This window comes from Sinocyclocheilus anshuiensis, unplaced genomic scaffold (assembly GCF_001515605.1).
Source record: "Sinocyclocheilus anshuiensis isolate Anshui unplaced genomic scaffold, SAMN03320099.WGS_v1.1 scaffold1099, whole genome shotgun sequence".
NCBI lineage: Eukaryota > Metazoa > Chordata > Actinopteri > Cypriniformes > Cyprinidae > Sinocyclocheilus > Sinocyclocheilus anshuiensis.
The window spans coordinates 715,684-737,718 of record NW_015546105.1 but is presented as its reverse complement, the minus strand read 5'-3'; the positions used below and the strand labels follow the sequence as shown (position 1 = coordinate 737,718).

Here is a 22,035-nt window from a genome sequence, read left to right as displayed (position 1 = left end):
CATATCATTTATTTTGCAAAGGCACTCATACGACAATTACACTTTATATGTCAATTTTAAATACGCAATGATAATAATTACAATAATTGAAAAAAATAAATGCTTTGCTGGCCATAAATGCAGGGAATCCATAATAAATCTTAAGCACGCAAACTAAAAGTCAGTTTTATCTAAATGAACTGGGTGGCGCTGTGGAGCAAGTTGATTGTATTTTATCACAGAATGTCATCGTTTGCCTCGTGAAGTTTGGAATTACTTTGATCAAAATGATCTTACTTAATGATCTTACAAAATTGAATTACTTTTGATCAAATAAATGTGTCGGCGTGCATTCTTATTGTTATCAGACTGAGGAGCCAACTTTCACCCGAGCATGTGAATATTATTGTTTTTCTCAACATTAACATGTGAAACAATATAAACACGATAAACATAGGCCGAGTGTATGTATGTTCTGCACTGTAATTGGCACTGTATATATATATATATATACATACATAAAATGTTTACACACATTTTCAACTAAAAGAAAACCTTGAGATATAACGTAATGTTGTTGTAGAACATTGTGTAATCAATTGCTTGTTCAGAAATGGTGACAAAAGCTTGACTATTAAAAAAAATGATGTCTTTCTCGTTAAACATTACTTAAACTAATATTTGAATACTCGTTTTTTTTTATGAGCCCAAATATTTGAATACAATATTTTTGAAAAATGCCCATCCCTAATATATATATATACATTCTAACATTCAGTAGTTGGAGTAAGTGCTTTGAGACACTACATGGCACCAACTAGCTTGAGTTCATCACAAAGTTATGAAACATGAAAGCAGCACTCATATGTTACCATGGGCAACAGTGAAATATCCAGCTTAGCTGCTCTGTACCACGATTGACCAATAACTGACCACACCAGTGATGCTCCTCATGATGGTTTTAGCTTGATGTTGATCTACGCACACACATTAATTCAAGGCTGTAAGCATTATGGTTGTTATGCTGACTGCTGCATTTTCATAAACTGTATTTCGACATGTACAGCTTACAATGTGATTAAAGTGCAAACAGATTATGCGACACAATTGGCTGGTCATGTTGGGATTCTCTGTGCAATTCTTTCTGCATTTTCTTCAATTGCTCAGTTCTTCTTTCACCATGCCCTTTATCAGCACAGTATAACTAAGATGTCCGACAACATAGAGAAGACTCCATGGAATGGACCTAAAAAATGTCCAATGTCTTCAATGCATGCTCTGTAAACAATGCTGCTTACCCTTAATGATAAACAAATTAGAATGATCACATTCAATAAATCAAACATCTTAAATCATCAGTTTAAAATGTTAAAATAAAAACATGCACACTTATTTGCATTCTGTTTGCTACTGCTCCAACTTTCTAGCTACCGTCGTAAGTGATAAAATTGAAGACGTTTCTTTACTAAATATCTAAATATACATAAACAGGAAAAAAGCATGTTTTATACAAATTATGTATTTTTCTGGATTTTGGAAATAGAATTTTAAATAGAAATGTATCATGCAAAGTCAGTATAGATGAAAAAAAAATCAAGCTCATCACAACCCTGACAAATCATTTTTGTTATCTGAAACTAAAAATCTAAGGCTTTTCTAATAAGCCTGTAAGTTAGAAAAGTGGCTATCACAATTGAATTCACACTTCTTAAAGATTCAGTGCATCGTAACCAGTACTTTTTGGCCTTAACAAAAACAGATTCTTTCCAATCAGTGACTCCTCTAAAACAGCCACAACCTGTCCTCATCTGATCTGCAAATAACTGCTTCTTTGTGTGAGTGTGCGCGCATACACTTTGTTCAACTGTTTTGGTCATAACTCGAGGGGCTAAATTCAATTCTGACTCTAAAATATATGATAATGTATCAAATAAACCAAATTCCATCTAACTGCATTACTTTTAGCTCAACTTCAATGATAAAGTTAGCTATGTAAGAAAAACAAAAAGGAACGAGGCATTGTTCGCTGCTCGGCCCCTAGCATCTCTACAATATAATCACCGCTCCAGTGCTATGTTAAATGTGACTGGGCTTTGTTATGATTATCAACTGATTTAAAGATCCAAGCCACATAAACATCTCAAACAGCCTGGCTACTTCATATAGCGGTCCATCTTTAAAGCGTCATAACCCTGCCATCAGTTCTAAACACAGCTCAGGCTGTGACGAACATTGGGCTGAAAATGCAATGAGTCACAGGTGGCTTGAAGAGAGGACTGTGTACAAGTAAAAAAGTCATGAGACCATACGTGAGACACAGCACTGACCGGACCAACAAGCAAAAAATATATATACACTCACGCACACATTAAGACCCTGCCACAGGAGAAAAACTACATAGTGCCAGTAACATAAAAGAATAAATAAATGTACATTATTTTCTCACACCAACAAATTTAACAGCAGAACATAAAGAAGGCTAAACCTGTGTTTACTTCAAACTGCCCATGACGTTTTTTCACAACTGATAATGACTGATAATAACCTTACACTCTCACACTTTCAAGGTCTGTACAAGGAGAATGATTTTGGTAATTGAAAAAAACTAAAAAGGTTATTGAAGTATGTATTACATTGAAGTATGTTTTAAGGTGTTACTTTGCTGTTTCTTTGTAATTATTTGTGAAATTCACTACCAATTTTGTGAGTGAAAACTGTTTCTACACCACTTTTTTTTTTCAGTGCAAGTTTAAGTTGAAGTATGAAAACTACTAAAACTAAGACTGAAATATAAATAAAGCTATTTAAAAAAAACTAATAAAAAATGACAAATGTGCAACAAAACTACACTTCAACATTAAAATTGTCAAACAACAAAAACTAATTATATATATATATATATATATATATATAAAATAAAAGTGTAAATGTATATAAAATATAAATAGCTTATTTTGCTGTGTACACAAAAAAGTAGAAAGCAGAAAAAAGGCAGATCAACATCACTCAAAGTAGAATACATTTACTAGAGCTTATTTTTATTTTTACTAAAAGTTGTAACTTAAACATAACATTTATTATTATTATTATAATTTATAATACCCATGTTAAATTGGAGAATACTAATACTAATATAATGCATTCCTTAAAATCAAGCCATCTAAACAGGATTGTGTGCGAGTATGAACAAAAGGAAAAAAGCTTAACTATCAAAAACAGTCAGAAAGAATCAGAGTGTCTCACATGTCATTTCATAGCCCCTTTCACACAATAATACCAATAAATTGCCGTAAAATTTTCGGAGCGTGTGCTGTTCACACAGGCAACGACGTTCCGTCTTTTTACGGTAAAGCACCATGCACACATCAGTTTCAAAATACAGGTAAATTCTGTGACATCATTAACGGAAAAAAATTATCTTTACATGGCTGCGCGTCCCGGTGTTGTGTTTGTAAACAACATGGAGGGGTCGGTCAGTGTTTTTGTTGATGTTTTAATTTTTGTGTCAAACGTTCACATTCATGCAGCTGCTTTTGGCCCAGAGACATCGCATTAGACAATTTCAAAACCGAACTACACAGAGCAGAGTAAACGCGTCATCTGCGTCAGAATGTTATGATTGGCCCGGAGTAGACATCTTACCTCAGCACATTCTGAACTCGTACATGCTCATACCGGCAATCTTGTGCTGCGTTCACACAGAGCGCATTACCGGTAATTTATTGGTAACGTTATTTTTGCTGGAACAAATTTATCAGTATTTTCAAAAGGTTCCTGTTCACACATTATCTCTTAACCGTAATTTACCGGTAATTTACCAGTAAAGACTGAATGAGTGAAAGGGGCTCATGACTCAAAATGAGAAAAAGACAGTAAAGTTGCACAAACACACCTATTGAAAATTCACTGTACAAAAATTTTCCTTCACTAAAAATTTTAATTAAAATTGGAGCACACACATTGACGTCTGTGTTCAATGTGCCACTTCTAAGTGCATTTCTCCAGCTCCCTTTTGATGAGATGAGGGCACAAATTATATTGCATAAAATGATACAGAGTAGGGTGAATTTTAAAAAATGCATTAATAGGGGTTAGGGCTGCACGATTAATCGCATGCGATATTTAACGCGCATCTTATCAGTAAAGCCGGTTCTGTAATCAGCGGTAAATCTCCATCACCTGCGGCCTTTCACATTGAGCAGCATTAACTACACAGAGCCGTTGTTCACTGACAAGCTGCGCTAAACCACGTTCATATTCGCGCGATTTTTTGCGCAACTCATCAGTGAACAACGGCTCTGTGTAGTTAATGCTGCTCAATGTGAAAGCACGCAGGTGATGGAGATTTACCGCTGATTACAGAACCGGCTTTCTGACAAGATGCGCGTTAAATATCGCATGCGATTAATCGTGCAGCCCTAATAGGGGTAAATATTTAATGGATTGACGACTCTAATTTTTTTGTAGTTCTATGCATAAGCCGTCATGATAACAACTTTTTGTTGTGTGATATACTGCCCCAGAAATAATTGCAATAAACAATATTATTGTCATTTTAAGATGATAATCATAATATAAAAGCATAATAATGCAAGAAGGCCAAAACACTTTAAAATGACAACAAACTTTTAATTCTTAAGAATATTTAGATCATGGAAATTAAGTATCACAATATTAGATACCTTAAAAAACTTGAATAAACAGTAAATAAAAATTTTCTAAAAAAAAAAAGAGCAAAGTAACAAGTAGAAAAAAATAAAAATTCACAAATAACTTGTATGGAGATTTTTCCATCTACAGATTTTTCCCGGACCTTCTTTTCTCTGTAAATGAAGGGTGCACTGTATTGCTGAAAAACACAATCTCTACTTAGCAGTCAGACGTCTGTATGAACAAAGGCACAGATCCCTAAACAAGGCCATATCTGCAGCAACTTTTTTGTAGAAGCATTTTTTAAATTTGAACTAGCACCAACTACACCACGTTATGTACGAGAAGCTGCAAAAGACACAGGCGCAAGTGGAAAGCAAAAAACATGATGACATTAATTTTTATGTAAATATAATGGGCAATATATTGCATCACCAAAAATTATTGAGGTCATGTACATATATTGTGCGGTAAGTCAATATATTGATTATTGTGGCAGGCCTATCTAACATGCATTGTGAAAGCTCTCATCTCATCATATGCAAAAGTAAATTTTGAATATATTTGTCTCCATAAGCACCAACAAAAGATAGGAGCTAGAATTATATACTGCCGCAATTCAAACTAGGACAAGATGGAGTTCAAACTTAGAAAATTCCATTTACTTTCTTTCTAATTTGATATTTTGTTTCCAGGTGTCCTTACAGATCCCATGTGAGGGAGAACTGACGCTACTGCTCAGTAAGAACAGGTGCTTGCAGGTCAAAATAATGTCTGAAACTGGTCATACTGAAACCTCAATTCATGAGCGTGACTGGAACAGTGCACTCATTCAAAGCGCACTCAAATCACTTGAAGCACAAAGTGAATGGCCTTATGTGCAACCAAGTAGAGAAGGAACTAAACTCTTTATAAAAAGTGTGAAAACATGCAAAGCTCTGATACAGTTTTATTTTAAAGATGAAGATGTGTCCTGTAAAATACTGCCTTTATGTATGTGCAGAAACAAGTCAGGATGACTACATGAAAACCCAGCACTATGTTTCAGTATATTTACTTTGCCGCACATGTTTGATGACCTTGAATTTAGTGTTTAAACATGACCTTTTACCCTTGGCTGGGGCCGACTTTTTGGGCAATGTGGGCTTGACGTTAAAAAATAAATAAAAATCAAACAACTGCAAGCACCATATCCTACTCAATGAACTAACAAAGTTTCCATATTTATACAACTTAAAGATAACAAATTGCATGTGCCTAAAAAAAGTTAAATAAACAGTCTGCTGATTTTCCATTATCTCACACACACATAACATAAACCCAATACTTTTGTTAAACCTTTTTACTTCACACTAGAATGCAAAAGAAGAGCCAATCAAAGGAAAACATTTAAAACTCTATACTCTATTTACGGCACAGACACAGGGACAAGCGCTGCCCCACTTTTCAAGTGTTTGAATCAATGATTAATAGTGTAAGTTTTGTTTCACTTCAGTACGAACACAACATTCTGACCAGCATTATAAGAGTGCTGTAAAATAACGTCTTGTGGGTAAAAAGTAAACGTTTTCCTGTAGTACTGAGAAAAGGCAATATTACTACGATTCTACTAAACAGACATTTTCATTAAATGTGTTCTTGAAACTTGTTAAAAAAAAGGATCAAATATATTTTACAGGACACATCTTCATCTTTAAAAATAAAACTGTAACTACTGGAACAACATGGGGATACAACCCAAAACTTCACATAAGTAACTAAGCCTAAATGCAATTTTGATCCATTTGAAACATCCTGAAATGTGCACTGCGTTCACTCTAAAATACCAAACAAAGTTACACTGAAATGTTTAGCAAATAAAGAAAAGTTCTCACCCCATCACAGTGAAACAATCAAACCCAAATAAATTTGGGAGCTAGGCAACAGGTGACTGACCCAATATTAAGACCTGGCCCAACAACAATGTATACAAAATACTAATGCTATCACACTTATGATATAAACTCTGTGGATTATTGCTGTATAAGGAGTGTGCTGTCGTGGTGTAGTGTGATGGGGTATCAGGAGTGTGTTTAGGATGGCAATGTACACTCTTAAAAATTAAGGGTTTCAAAAAGGGCTTTTCGCAGCAATGCCATAGAAGAATAATTTTTGGGTCCCCAAAGAACCTTTCAGTGAATTGTTCTTTAAATAACCATTTTTTGTTAATGTGAAGAACATTTTAAACCTTTTTTCCACTATAAATAACTGTTTGTTGAATAAAAAAGTTCCATGGATGTTAACAGTTCTTCATGGAACTAGAAATGCAAAGAAAGAACCTTTATTTTTATGAGTGTATGTTGCCTTTTGAAGTGTCAGGAGTGTGTATCGGGAGTATGATGATTTGTGATGTGTTTTATAGTGCATATAAGGAATGTGTTGGTATATATCAACTGGTAACAGAGTTGATGGACTGTTGAACAGCCCCTACCTGTTCTCTGGATATACAGGGCAGAGAAGGTCTGCGGGGCATCTTACAACTGCCATAATAACTGCTGGACGTCTCTCCCAAAGAAACACAGCTTGACCTTCTTCTGGGTCTGATGACGGGAACTTTCTCCTCCGCGTTAGGAATCCTGCCGGCCGTCTCCCTCGGTGGGTAATAGTGATCAAAACAAAGCGCCAGCAGAGTGCCGGAGACCCCCGCCAAACACGCCAGCACCGGCCTGAGGGACGGAGACAGGCAGACGAGGCTGGTGAAGGACAGCAGCCACACCATGCTGGCGAAGACCAGGATCAGGACGCTGTGTTTGAGTTTGAGAGTGGGGATGAGAGTGAGCAGACCCACGCAGCCCAGCACAAACAGCAACCTGCCCATCATTTGCATCTGATGGTGCTCCTCTCCCCACTGCAACAAGCGCAAGACCATCAAATCCCCCAAGTAGCATGACGCTGGTAAGGACAAAAGCCAACATCTGCTGCTTTCCCTCTTCGTCCGCCTCAGGTAGAGGGTGAGGAAGAAATACGCGCAGCCGATGCTGAATAAAGGACTGATGGACTGGGAGAAATCAAAGAGTAAAGTCCGCAGCTCCGAGACGCCGTGTTCACTCTGAAAGCTCCAAGAAATGAAGCAGGAGAGCGCCAGAACTGCCAGCGCTCCCACGTAGACAGCCGAGCCGCGGAATAGTTTGGACTTGAGGATATCCTCATTGCAAAACCTACAGACGTTGAACAAAAAGCCCCTCGGATGGTCTTGTCTTAACGGAGTGACGCAGCTCTTCACATAGCCGTTCCTGAGGCTCTCCGCGCTGTTTGCATTGCCACCAACACCATCGTGCTGTCTGCTTTTACTGTGCAAACCCTCTCCTTCCTCCCGCACAGCCATGTTGTCCTCCTCCAGTGCTCTTTAAACTTTCATTCCTCCGAGATAAATCCTCCGTGTGTCAACGTTTCACTACATGACGGCAAACGCGCTCCATGGTCACTCAAACGTGCTCAGGCATTTTGGCCAGGAGGAAAAGAGGCTGAAATGTTGTTGTTTTTTAGCAGACTCGAGCTCTAGGTCGCCGTCTAGGTGCGACAATTTGTAACAATGACCAGAGCGCGAGAGACAGACGCGCGCGCGCTCTGCAGCGCAGCCAAACCGCGCCGCCTTCAATTTATGCCTGTATCTTTCATTTCTAGTCATTTTTCCTTGCCTCAGTGCGGTATTTGAACAATACCATAGAATGCTGAATATATCTATATGTAGAAAATACATAACAAGACTTAAAACACAGCATATATGTAGGCTATATGTGTGAGTGAGTGTATCCTTAGAAACTTTGGAGTCGTGTGTATGTATACATACGCTGTCTTTATTATTTGGAAATACGCACGATTGTAGCATATGATTGAGCTAAGTCACTAATCAGTCAGGTAAATAGTGTTGATTATTCTATCTTTTACGTTTTCGGCTATAACGAGACAACAGGCCCTTATGGTTTAAATGCACCACAAGAGGTCACTAATACATTATGTTACGGCTGAGTTATCAACAGTTTCTTACCAATGATTGGGATCCAGAGGCTAAGCTGACCAAGGAACCCACTAATATTACTGTGTTTTACTTGTAACACTGCATACTATCTCATCATTATTACATTAAGCTAATTTTGGTTGAGTTTCTCAACTAGCCTATACCTTTTCATTCTTTCTGTTCTAAAAGCAAAATCAACCAAAAATGATATCAAATACCAACCAAATACCAGCTGTATCCGTTAGCATTAGCTAATGCACTGTGAACTAACATGAAGAATTGTTTTTATTAACTTACATTAAAGGATTACTATGTTAGCTAATGCAGTAACTTAACAAAAGGGGCCTTATTGTGAAGTGTTAGCCAAATAATACCTTTAAGAACATATTATAGTATTATTAGAGTTTTTTATATATACATACCATATTCCTTTTGGGAATTATTTTAATTCAAGTTTATATCTTGAGGACTTTATTTGGTGATAATACTGAAGCTATTATTTGCTTGATCTAGCTAATCTTGAGATTATAAGACAAGTATAGAAATATAAAGAAAAAAATAAAATTGGCCCATGATCCTTTTGTCTTTGTTCAGTCAACACCTTTTCCCTTTATGAAAAAAGAACATAAGAGGGTTATAAAGAGGGGAAGTCCCTCTGATGCCAAAGGCTTCAGGTAAAAAGAAGCTGTTTTCTGAACTAAGATGTGGTCTTTCCTTTACAGCATGAACACAAAGAAAGGCTCGTTTAATGGTCTTAAAATTACTCACATTTGTAAAAAGATCTAGATATAGAAGTTTATGAAAATTTAATATATTTATCCCATATGGTGAACAAGAACAATTCATGCACTTGGCTGGAAAATTGGTTTGAAATTGTGGTTCTCGCATTATGGTTCAATTATGATCTCAAATGATGGAGACTAATGCTGGTTCCATAATGCATTGAAACTGTTACTGAGCTCATTTACTTTACTTCTGTGCTGCAAACCCCACAGCTATCTTAAGAGCTTTTCCATGATTCCAACTGCACAAGTGGTTGAGTAGACAAGGCAATAACACCATCAGTCATTCTCATGTGAGGATCATAATGTATCTTCTAATTGTTATAGAACTGTTCAGCTGGATGCTATGACATTATATGCATACACAAATGTATATGTACACTCGAAAAAAAAAAAGGATTTAAAAATAGGGTTGCCTGTACGGTGTTAATATGAAGATATGAAGGTCTGTATTGAATTTTCACAGGTGTTTTCCCTGTATTTTGAATTACATGTTATACGGTGTTGTGTTTTGTTACAGGCAAAGTCTGTAAACTGAATGGAAAGTGTCCTGGGAGAAAATGACCAGTATCTTTTCCATTTTTCTACAGATTTTCCTACAGTGTAATTTGATTAAACATATGTTATATAAGTTGTATTATATAATAAATATATAACATTTCCCAACAGAGGAAGGCCTATATGTGCATCAGAACAACAGCAGGGCCTAAACAAGAAATTATCCTTTAATGGGCCTATTTAAAATCCCTTTAAAATGTTATCATTCAATATATATATCCATTTTCTCAAAAAATGTTGTAAATGTAAAAATATAATATATAACAATTAATAGTCCAATATTATTATATTTGTAAAATAAATATATATTTTTTTTTTCTATTTTGCCTTGACAACTAGCTGAAATAAAATATATTTAGGTATTTATTTATTTATTTATTTGTAATGGTTTTAGGTTTAGTTAACTATAAAAACCCCGTTTCACATCAATAAATTCGAATAGTTTGTGTGTTGTTTAACCTTTTCGCTTCAGACATTCGGTTTTAATTTTTCCTTATACATCTTGACTAACACAGGGAACATTAAGCATAATGTTCCAGCATAAACAAGCACAACATAATCACAAACACATACACAGCTCCAGTCACGAACATGCTGTATCACTCCGCAACAAACTTTCGCGTTTGCGTAACGCTCCGCGTGGTTTGAACCGTCTGGCTCGCTGTAGTATTGATGTGGAAGGAGAGTGCTACGATTGGTTAACACTGGACTGTGACTGGAGCACTGATGGCAAAAAATGATCATACATAGACTAAATTATATATTGGAAATAAAAGGTATTATATCGCCATATCAGAGTGGATTTAGGGCTGGACGGAATACAATGGATGCTGTTTTAAGCCTAGAAGCCGATGTCAGGAAAGCTCAGACAAATAAAGAAGTATTGGTTGAAGTTGTACAAACAGGAGCTGGAGCAAGTCTCAGTAGTTAAATAGCTCGGTGTTTGGATGGAATCTAGATTAACATTTGCAGTGCACATTAAAAAACTGATTAAGAAATGTAAAACAGGAGTAGAAAGGTTAAAACTCATTAAGGAAGTAAGAAACATGGGTGTTGAATCATTTAATTTGTCAAACCTCTTGAAAGAGCATGCAGAACAAGGTAAAATATATGGTGCTATTGTTAAATACATTAAAGAAATAGGATTAATCAGGAGAATTTAGGAATGTGTGTTTTTTTTTTATTTTTATATAAAATATAGATAAATATAAATATGTATATATTAGTTGTTTATTAGTGCTCCACACTCCAGACCAGTTGGTGGCGGTAAATGCACCAGAAGTTGGTTTGCCATCCGCCATAAAACATTAGAAGAAGTATTGATGTGGCCAAGTCAGTCAGGTTCCACGTCATTTGGAAGAATCTCTCCAGACACGGATGCGCATACAGAAGAAGAGAGAGGCCTAAGACCTGTTTAAAAGGTAATAAATTAGCAGCTTTACAAGAGAGCACATTAATAAAAGACAAATTTGTTGTTAGTTTGAGCTGCTTCGAGCACGGAAGCACTGGTTGTGCTCGGTTTTATCGCAGACAGTTAAGTTGGCTTGCTAGCTGCTACTGTAGCAGTGATGTCGACTGTTCGCGCAATCAGTAATTTAGCTGTATAGTATTAACTGTGTTATCAAGATGTGTTATTAAACAGCAGTGCTGATATTAATACGTTTCGATTTTATATTAACTGCACAACATGGTACAAGTTGGTCTTCTGCCACGGCTGGATAAATATCTGCTAATTCAGTGAATCCTGTGCGGCCGCAGATCTTGATATAAAAAAAATTCTTCTTAACAGAGTAGACCCTAAAATCACGGACGACGTTAGTTGCATTTATAGTTTGGCTCTGCTTCATGTAGTTGCATATATATCGTGGAAGTACCATAGTGTTCTCTGAAGTACTTTGAAATGGCACGTTAATGCAAGGTGCTCAGAAATGGTAATAATTTAAAGGTGCACTATGTATTTTTTGCTGATAGCAACAAGCTTTACATTTAAAAATGAATAGCACTTTGAGTAATATCATTGACATTATGTGTACACTTTTTATTCTGCATTGTGCAGGGCAACACCAAGTTGGCATGGGATGACCTGCTGTGACATGCAATTGACAGTTACTATTACTACTACTAAATAATGTTCATTTATATAGCACTTTGAGCCAGTGCTCTGGTCACTTTATGCATATGCGTGAATGATGAACATAAAACTACCAAACAATATACATCATACCAATAGATTTGTCACATTGTCATATAATTGACTATTCATTTGAACTTTTAGTGATGTGTTGTAACCTGTGTTTCAGGAAACCTCATAGGCACTCTCTGACTGAGTCTAGTGAAGAGAAAAAGAGCTGACATCATGACAGCTGCGGAGAATGTGTGTTACACTCTCATCAATGTCACCAATGACTCTGAACCACCATCAGAAGTCAGCTTGAAAGCTGATTTAGGTAATATCCATGTGTAGTAATTTATTAAATTAAATTACATTTATTAAATTGAAATGTTTTTTAAGATGTAATTTATTCTTTTGATGGCAAAGCTGAATTGTCAGGAGCCATTACTCCAGGCTTCAGAGTCACATGATCCTTCAGAAATCATTCTAATATGCTGATTTGGTGCTCAAAAAAGTTAAATTTTTAGCACAGTTAAAAAAAAACTTGTGCTGTTTTTTTGTGGAAACTGTTTTTTAATGAAATTTCGAAAGAACAGCATTTATTTTAAATAAAAATATTTTATAACAATGTAAAAGCCTTTGCTGTCACTTCTGATCAATTTAATGGGTCCTTACTGAATAAAAGTACTACTTTCTTAAAAAATATATTTTACTGACACCAAACAATTGAAAGGTAGTAAATGTGTGTAAACATTTTCCTCCTTTATTTTTGTCAAAACAGAAAAGGGTGAAATCAAAGCCAAGACAGAGGCTTTGAAAAAGGTCATCATCATGATCCTGAATGGAGAGAAACTTCCAGGCCTGTTAATGACCATTATTCGGTTTGTGCTGCCTCTTCAGGACCACACAATTAAAAAACTATTGCTAGTTTTTTGGGAGATTGTTCCCAAAACTACTCCTGATGGCAAACTTCTTCAGGAGATGATTTTGGTCTGTGATGCCTACAGGAAGGTAGGCATGTAATATGGAACTTAATGTGTATTGCTTATTTTAAAGAGTTATATTGTGTGCATTTTTTTCTTTCAAATATGCCTTCTGTGTTATGCATCTATAGGATCTCCAGCATCCCAACGAGTTCATCCGTGGCTCCACCCTGCGCTTCCTGTGCAAGCTGAAGGAATCTGAGCTGCTGGAGCCCCTCATGCCAGCAATCCGCGCCTGTCTGGAGCATCGTCACAGCTATGTACGCCGCAATGCAGTCCTGGCCATCTACACTATCTACAGGTGTGTTGATGGATATTTGTGTGGAGGAGCGAGAAACAAACATCAAAGACATTTTTCTTTTTTTTTTTTAGGAACTTTGAGCACCTGATCCCAGACGCTCCTGAGTTGATTCATGATTTTCTTGTAAATGAGAAAGACGCAAGCTGCAAGAGAAATGCTTTTATGATGCTGATTCATGCAGATCAGGTACACAGTCTTATTATAGTTTTAAAAAATTATGTTTTTAAGTGCAAGAATGGGAATCTCTTGAAACTATGTACCTGTTCTTCTAATACATTATTGCAGGATAGAGCTTTGGACTACCTTAGCACCTGTATTGATCAGGTGCATACATTTGGAGACATTCTACAGCTCGTCATTGTGGAGCTGATTTATAAGGTGAGGTGTCTATACACATCTTAAAGTCATTCTTGTTTAACCCTCAGAGCAGCGTTGCAATTTTAGTATAAAACAATTAAATAATACAGAACGCTCACTAAATATGGGTACAAACAACACATAACAGTAGCCAACATTCTGAAATTTATCACAACAATGATTGCACATTAACTGCCACAGCTTACAGTCACACAAAGCTATCTGACACAATTCTTAATAGTTTTGGAACAAATCTATCTATTTGCAAAGTACCGTATTGGCCCGAATATAAGACGACCCTCCTTTTTCCAGATGTACCCTTTGGAAAAAGGCTTTTTAAAAACCAAATCTTGTTTTTTGTTTTTTAAATTTTTGTTTTGAAAGTATGGTAAAAACTGGTAAAATGTACCAACAATCACATTTAAAAAATATACACTTTTTGATATACCATAAAAAATAAAAAAAAACAGGTAGCCCATCTGAATTAGGACATTTAGGCTATCCATCTAATAGTAGCCTGCCAAAATCCTATTAACAGTAGAAGTTAAATCTTACTGTAGTCTTCAAATCTGGGTACTGTCTTACATTTTAAAATCACAAAGGGAGTTTGGTCCCATCAGGCTAACGTGACAGTCACGACTCATGCAGCTGTAAGGTTTTCTTTTTCTTTTGTTTTTACTCGCGATCTTTACAACACGCATTACATTACGTATTTCATGGCACACTCGTTTTATGCGTATTTGGCACCGCCTATTGTGGGTGTATTATTGACATGTCAAAGTCTAGACCCTGAATATAAGACGACCGTGTTTTTTCAGATGTATTTCCAAGAAAAAAACATCGTCTTATATTTGGGTCAATACAGTAAGTATTTTTATTTCTATGTGTCTAATGGTGAGAAAAGGCTTACATGCCGTTGACAAGGCTTATGCCCAATAAATGCTTTGGGCTTACGCAGAAACTAACGCAGATGAAGTATACCCATGCCTTTACACTGACATTTTGAACATAAATCATTTTAAGACCATTTTTATAAGTGTAGCAAGAATGCAGTGCTGGGCATTAGGGGCCAAGCGTTATTCCATTGTTCTCAAACAATCAAGCCTATTCAAGGATTGGTTTCAAAAATTATTTCAGGTGTTTTGTCATCATTGTCTCACTGGTATAACAATATTTTTTTATTAAAGTAATATTAAAATTACTGCACTATATTTAATATATGGTTTGACAGGAATATTTATTTCAATGTTTAAATAGTCCAAATATCTTAATTTTTCACAACTTTAGCCTTACATTTTGTGCTTAATTCTGTTGTGAATTCAAAACTTCTCTACAATAGCGGTTAGATTTTGCAACCCTAAATGTCCAGTGATTTCACAATTTAGTTTTTTAATAACTAATGGCTTCTTAAAGACATGTTTATGGGGGAAAAATACATTATGAATATCAATACTTTTTTGACTTTGAGGTATAAGCCTTATTTTAGGAATAGTTAAAACAAAATAAAATGTTATAATTATTTATTCAACCTCATGTCATTTTAAAACTGTATGCTATTTCTTATTTAGTGGAGCTTTTTAAAATAATCATTACAGTTTTCAATATAACCGTTCATAGTGACCATAGGCTGTCAAGCTCCAAAAAGGACAAATAAGGACCATGAAAGTGGTCTAAGTTCACAAGTTTTATGCTATATTGTTCATCTTGTAGCCAATGTCAAATCATCAGTTTCTTTTTTTGGATGTACTATTCTCTTAATGAAATGCTGTCATCAACAGCACAGTTATCCTTCTGGTTCAGTCAAATTCTAAGCTCTTCAGCTTTATGCACACTGCGTACTGGCAGATGGTCTTGAACACATTCTCACTGTGTCTATTCTATTTGTTTAGGTCTGTCATGCCAACCCCTCAGAGAGAGCTCGTTTCATCCGTTGTATCTACAACCTGCTGCAGTCGTCCAGTCCTGCTGTAAAATATGAAGCAGCTGGAACTCTGGTTACTCTGTCCAGCGCCCCCACCGCCATCAAGGTACAGCATCTAACACCACAATTGTTCCCATATAATTTTAAAATAAAGGGAATGACTTTGTTTACATGTTCTTTGTGTTTCAGGCTGCTGCTCAGTGCTACATTGATCTGATCATTAAAGAGAGTGACAACAACGTCAAGCTCATTGTTCTGGACAGACTGATCGAGCTGAAGGAACACCCCACACATGAGCGTGTGCTGCAGGTACACTTGAGTTCAGCACTTCATTTGGAGACATTCGTTCTACAAATCAAACCTAACAGTAAGCTTGGCGCTGTGTTTTGTTTTTAGGACCTTGTGATGGATATTCTGAGGGTTTTGACCACTCCTGATCTTGAGGTCCGCAAGAAGACCCTACAGCTGGCCCTGGACCTGGTGTCATCCCGCAATGTGGAGGAGGTGCGTGTCAAAACCTGCCATTTAAAAGGACTGTTCACCTCAAAATTACCAATTTCATCATTTATTCATGTCGTTCCAAACCTGTATGATTTGCGTTTTTTAAGGGGAACACAAAAGGAAAACTGTTGAAAAATGTTCTTTTCCATGTAATTAAAATTTACAGGGACTGTAAACTGCCTAAAAGCACTATAAAAGTGGTTTATATGACTTAAGGGGTGGTCACACTGCACTTTTTGTTCCGTTGACTTCCATTCGTACGCATGCAAATATGGAAGACTGGAAACGCAAACTCAGGAAACATTTGTTTGTTATATTTAAAGGGGTCATATGATGCAATTTCAATTTTATGTCCCCACTGGATGCAACAAATGCCTCGTTTGTAATGGATTTTCATGTTTTTGTCTCGTTGCTCCGGCCGGGACACGGCATCAACAGTATGGTGATGGGCGTAACATTTCTGTCACACGCTTGAGGTATTCGGCCAATCACAACGCACTGGATAGCTGGCCAATCACAGCACACCTCGCTTTTCAGACCGATGAGCTTTGTAAAAATCGATGCGTTTCAAAAAGGCGGGGCATAGAGGAGAAACAATAATGTACAGTATGTGGAAAATAATGTGTTTTTTTTACTTTAAACCACATAAACACATTTCATTACACCAAATACACAAAATAATGTTCTTTTTAGCAGCATCATATGACCCCTTTAAGTTTGAAAAAAAGGCACCACAGAGCATGATGCCATATCTCGTTCAGTCTCTGAAGAAACTTCGCATTTTCAAAATCTAATGTGATCACTGTTTTATGCGCCATATTTTATTACTTTATTAGTGCTTTTTTTGTATGATATTAAAGCTTGACATCCAGGATCCCCATTTACTTTCATTAAGTCTTTCATGCAGTGGTAAATCATTACTATTTAATGTTAAATTAACTTTCCCATTCAAGCAGAGGGCCTGAACTGCTCTTTTTTTTCTGCAGCTGGTTATAGTGCTAAAGAAAGAAGTCATCAAAACCAACAATGTGACTGAGCATGAGGACACAGACAAGTACAGGCAGCTGCTTGTTCGCACTCTCCACTCCTGTAGCGTGCGCTTCCCTGACATGGCAGCCAATGTCATCCCTGTGGTACGTCTGTTGAGTGAACACTGTAAACACTCTTTTTATGCATTTCAGTTATTTCAGAATATTCATTACTGGCAAAATTGAAGTTACACACTTCACTAGATCATTGGACCATTTAACATTCATTGTTAATTAGAGATGTCCCGAGCTGATCTCAAGATTCGGGATTGGGGCCAATCAAGCATTCTTTTAACTGATTGGTATCGGTATCGGCTCTCCTAAACCCGATCTTTATTTTATGTCAGCTGTCATCCCGGTGACATGCAGTGTTTGCCTTCCAGTAGATTTGCCTGGAACTGTGCATGCGTAACGTGCGAGAACCAGTGAGGACTGTTCTAGCACGTCACACACGTTTGAGCTTCCGTGCTCAGTGTATTTGATGCGCTTTTTTGTAAAGATCACTCATTCATTTATCGTTTACCTTTATCTGTTGTTGCCATAACGCATTGCGATGAGTTGCGTCTTGCTTTGGATTTGACTGACAGACTAGCATTGACACCGCAAGCTTCATACTTTCTAACCATATCTCCACTTTTTTACCTTTGTTTCAATAATTCTGCTTATTGTCTATGTAAATTACAAGAAGTTTACATCAATAGTCCCATATTCTATGTCTTTATACAGTATGTGCAAATATAGACATAGAGAGAGTGTATCTTATATATGTATGCAAACACATTACTTTTACTCTCTGCACAACTCTGAATCCATTGGATTGATTTAAATAACTATAATGTACTTGAATTGTGCATCAAACACTAAGAATATACAAGTATTGGAATGGGACTTGGTATCGGCAGATACTCAATATTCATATTGAATCGGGGGCACAAAAAAACCTGACTGGGAAATCCTTATTGTTAATACATAATACGAATGGCGCCGACAGTGATGGCTGCCTCCGTGGCGTTCTCCGCAGTTGTTTTTATGTTTTTGCTAGTTCTGTGTTTCACGGAAACCTGGCTGAAAGACGCCATTCCGGACAGCGCGTTGAGTCTCCCGGGCTTTCAGCTATTTAGAGCAGATCGTGACGCAGAATCAACGGGGAAATGGCGCGGCGGCGGGTCATGAGAGACTGTAACATCTTATATCAGTTTCTGTGAAGACATGTGCATTCCTACCAGGACTCATCTAACTTACAACGACAAACCATGGTTCACTGCAAAACTTCAAGACAGCTCCGTCAGGCCAAAGAAGATGCTCACAGGAAGGGTACTATTTATACACTCATACACTTATTTATCTAACACTCATACTCAGTCTACACCTAAAATTTGCACATAATATACAGTACCTGTACATACAAAACTGTCTATTGTAATATACCTGCACATACAATTGTCGATTTATATATTTTTATTCCTTATTTACTTGTTCTATTTTTTATTTTTTATTATCTGTGTTTTTTGTTCTGTCACTGTCATTCTGTTACACTGTGGAAGCTTCTGTCACGAAAACAAATTCCTCGTATGTGTAAACATACCTGGCAATAAAGCTCATTCTGATTCTGATACATCTAGCCCTTTGAGATCTTCTGATGGTTGATAAACTCACTGTTCACATCTTTACTCTAAAATTAACTATTTGTGTTTTGTATGTGGCCACAGCTGATGGAGTTCCTGAGTGACACTAACGAGGCGGCCGCAGCCGATGTGCTGGAGTTTGTGCGTGAGGCAATTCAGAGGTTTGACAACCTTAGACCTCTCATCATTGAGAAGATGCTAGAGGTGTTTCACGCTATCAAGACGGTCAAGTAAGAAATGCTGCTTAACTGCTTCCTTAGAAGTTTGATAAAACCAGTTACATAAGTCATCTGTATATGAAAAATTAATTGGTCTATTATTTTAGACTGCTTAATAGTACTTTGTCATGTTTAGGGTTATAAAAGGGATCGCGATGCATTGCAGTGATTTTAAAACAAGTTTTCTGTCGCAGGATTTTCAGAGGAGCTCTTTGGATTTTGGGTGAATATTGTAGCACTAAAGAGGACATCCAGAGTGTCATGACAGAAGTCCGCAGATCTTTGGGAGAGGTCTGTAGTGCATCAGTTCATATTGCTTTGTTACATCCAGGGCTCATCATTAACACTTGTCTGGAACAACCACCAAATTAACAACAACATTCCTTGAGTGTAATTAGTAAACATGTTAAGTTGAATGAAATTGAGTCAAAGGCTTTAGGGTTAAAAAGTGTTGTAATGCAAAATAAAAGTGATGAAATCAAGACAGAAGTATATATGTTCTCATGTTCCTGGAAATATCTGTGAATTTCACGAATGTGATTTTCAGGCCTGGAAAATTCTTGAAAATTAATCAGATCTTCTTTATGCACCAAGAGCTTGTAACACTCCAAAGAGAAAGGAAAACTTGAAATCGCATCATATGACCCCTTTAAAAGATCTTGGACAGTTCTATGGTCATTATAAAACTGAGACAAACTTTATTTGGCTAGGAACTATTATTGAGTGTGCTCGCTGTAAAATTATTTATAAAAACTCAAGAAAAATGGCTTTAAAAGTCATAGACAAGTTAAAGTGTGGGAGCCCTGAATATACTATTATTTCTATTACTAATACTATATTGATATAATAATAATATATTAAAATATGCAGGTTTACTGAAAAAAAACTCACAGTAGTGTACAATATACATATAATACAACTGAGGTTTTCTAAATTATACAGAAATTGAGATACCTTAGTGCCCTCATATCTTTTTTAAATTATGATCTTTCTTTTTATTCAGATCCCAATTGTGGAAAACGAGTTGAAAAAGGAGGCTGGAGAGGTGAAACCTGAGGAGGAGGTGACTGCAGCTCCAGCTCCTAAGCTAGTGACAGAAATGGGCACTTACGTCACTCAGAGTGCCCTGAGCACCTCCAGACCATCCAAAAAAGAGGAGGACAGGTAATTCTCTCCCCTTATTGATACATTATGGAGATTTTCCTCTGTATTACATCTCTAAAATATCCCTTTGTTCTGTAGGCCTCCTCTGAGGGGTTTCCTGATGGATGGAGACTTTTACGTTGCTGCCTCATTGGCCACCACCCTCACCAAAGTGGCCTTGCGCTATGTTGCCCTTGCTGAGGACAAAAAAAGGCAAAATGTAAGTTAATTTCAAAATGGCTCATTCCATGAACAGTGACTAAACTATAATTATTCATGTGTCTGATTGTGGTGGAATAAATGTTATTTTGCTGCTCTTAGTCGTTCGTGGCAGAGGCTATGCTGATCATGGCCACTGTGCTCCATCTGGGCAAGTCGTCTCTACCCAAGAAGCCCATCACCGATGATGACGTGGACCGGATCTCACTGTGCCTCAAGGTCCTGTCTGTTGAGAAACCATCTCCTCTTACATTGGCTCCTCACGACTTTGCCAACATCAAAGCCAATGTGAAGGTGGCCTCCACAGAGAATGGCATCATATTTGGAAACATAGGTTTGTGGACTGTGTAGCTGTCCTTATTTATACCTGTACTGTTTTTTGTTGTTGAGAAGGGACCCGGAATCACTTTAATAAACAAAAACGCATGTTTTGCAGTATACGATGTATCAGGAGCAGCCAGTGACAGGAACTGCGTAGTCCTCAGCGACATTCACATTGATATCATGGACTACATCCAGCCGGCTTCTTGCACAGATGCTGAGTTCAGACAGATGTGGGCTGAATTTGAGTGGGAAAATAAGGCAAGTCTAGGGGACTGGTGACTTCTTTGTGAATAACGGCTACATTCTGTTAGAGGCAATGTCTGGAATTTGTTCTGTGTTTTGTTTCCACACAGGTTACCGTCAACACCAACATCATAGATCTGAGCGAATATCTCCAACACATTCTTAATTCTACCAACATGAAGTGCTTGACCCCAGAGAAGGTACAGTACTCACTCAGTGAGACCAGTAAACGCCTCTGGGATTTTCTAATGTTATTACAATCTTATCTCATGTTTTGCTTTTGTAACTCAGGCCCTGTCCGGCATCTGTGGCTTTATGGCAGCAAATCTATATGCCCGCTCTATATTTGGGGAGGATGCCCTTGCAAACGTCAGCATCGAAAAGCCAATCCACATGGGAGCTGATGCCCCAGTCAATGGCCATATTCGCATCCGAGCCAAAAGCCAGGTGAATTTGGATTAGCATGTATGAGTCTACAGATATGGATAATGATTGAGAATTTCAGTAATGGGATTAGCTTGCCTGCAGTGATATGTAACACTAAATGTGTAACTTTTCCTTGTTATCGGTTCTATTAATGTTCTATGAGTGACAGAAAATCAAACTACAAAGCCGCCTTTAATGCATAGTCATTTGTATATTTTAATGGTCAGTTACAAAGTCGTAATTAATGTTTATGAATTATTAATGTTCTTGAATTATGTAATTTGTTACTTGCATGACTGATAATTCTTCTGTTTTTTTTTTATAGGGTATGGCTTTGAGTCTGGGTGACAAAATCAACCTCTCTCAGAAGAAGTCATTCTCGTAAATTTCCGAAACTGAGGCCATTGAGGCAAAGGGCGAGATTCAACTAAAAAGCGCTATGGTCATTCCTATGTATTGTCTTTTTTTTTCTCTATCGCTTGTCTCTCCAGACTACCGTACACATACAGTGCTCTGTGGCCGAGATCTAATCTCTTCAATCCCTCAAACTATGTCTAAAGGGGATCACTTTGACGTTTTCTACCAACATGATTCTTCTTAACTGCTCTGAAAGGGATTGACGCTGTTAATCAGTAATCTGTTTCAATAAACATTGCACACCATATAC

General features: G+C 37.0%; 2 protein-coding genes across 2 annotated transcripts in view; one reads left to right on the top strand and one right to left on the bottom strand.

The window, feature by feature from the left end:
* The window catches only part of LOC107700615 (cGMP-inhibited 3',5'-cyclic phosphodiesterase B-like), a 71,345-nt gene extending 63,092 nt beyond the window's left edge, over window positions 1-8,253 (bottom strand). The window contains exon 1 of the mRNA XM_016502346.1: window positions 7,100-8,253. Within this exon, the coding sequence (XP_016357832.1) occupies window positions 7,100-7,993 (894 nt within the window). The 5' untranslated portion in view covers window positions 7,994-8,253. The remainder of the gene's footprint in view (window positions 1-7,099) is intronic.
* A 3,032-nt stretch (window positions 8,254-11,285) lies between these two features.
* Window positions 11,286-22,035, top strand: LOC107700613 (coatomer subunit beta). The gene is made up of 19 exons (XM_016502345.1): window positions 11,286-11,387; window positions 12,267-12,413; window positions 12,861-13,090; window positions 13,194-13,363; window positions 13,435-13,549; window positions 13,649-13,741; window positions 15,610-15,747; window positions 15,831-15,950; window positions 16,038-16,145; window positions 17,129-17,275; window positions 18,880-19,025; window positions 19,208-19,304; window positions 20,017-20,177; window positions 20,256-20,376; window positions 20,478-20,709; window positions 20,812-20,957; window positions 21,053-21,142; window positions 21,234-21,389; window positions 21,694-22,035. Exons 2-19 carry the CDS (start codon window positions 12,323-12,325, stop codon window positions 21,751-21,753), a joined length of 2,421 nt encoding a protein of 806 aa, XP_016357831.1. The 5' UTR covers window positions 11,286-11,387; window positions 12,267-12,322; the 3' UTR covers window positions 21,754-22,035.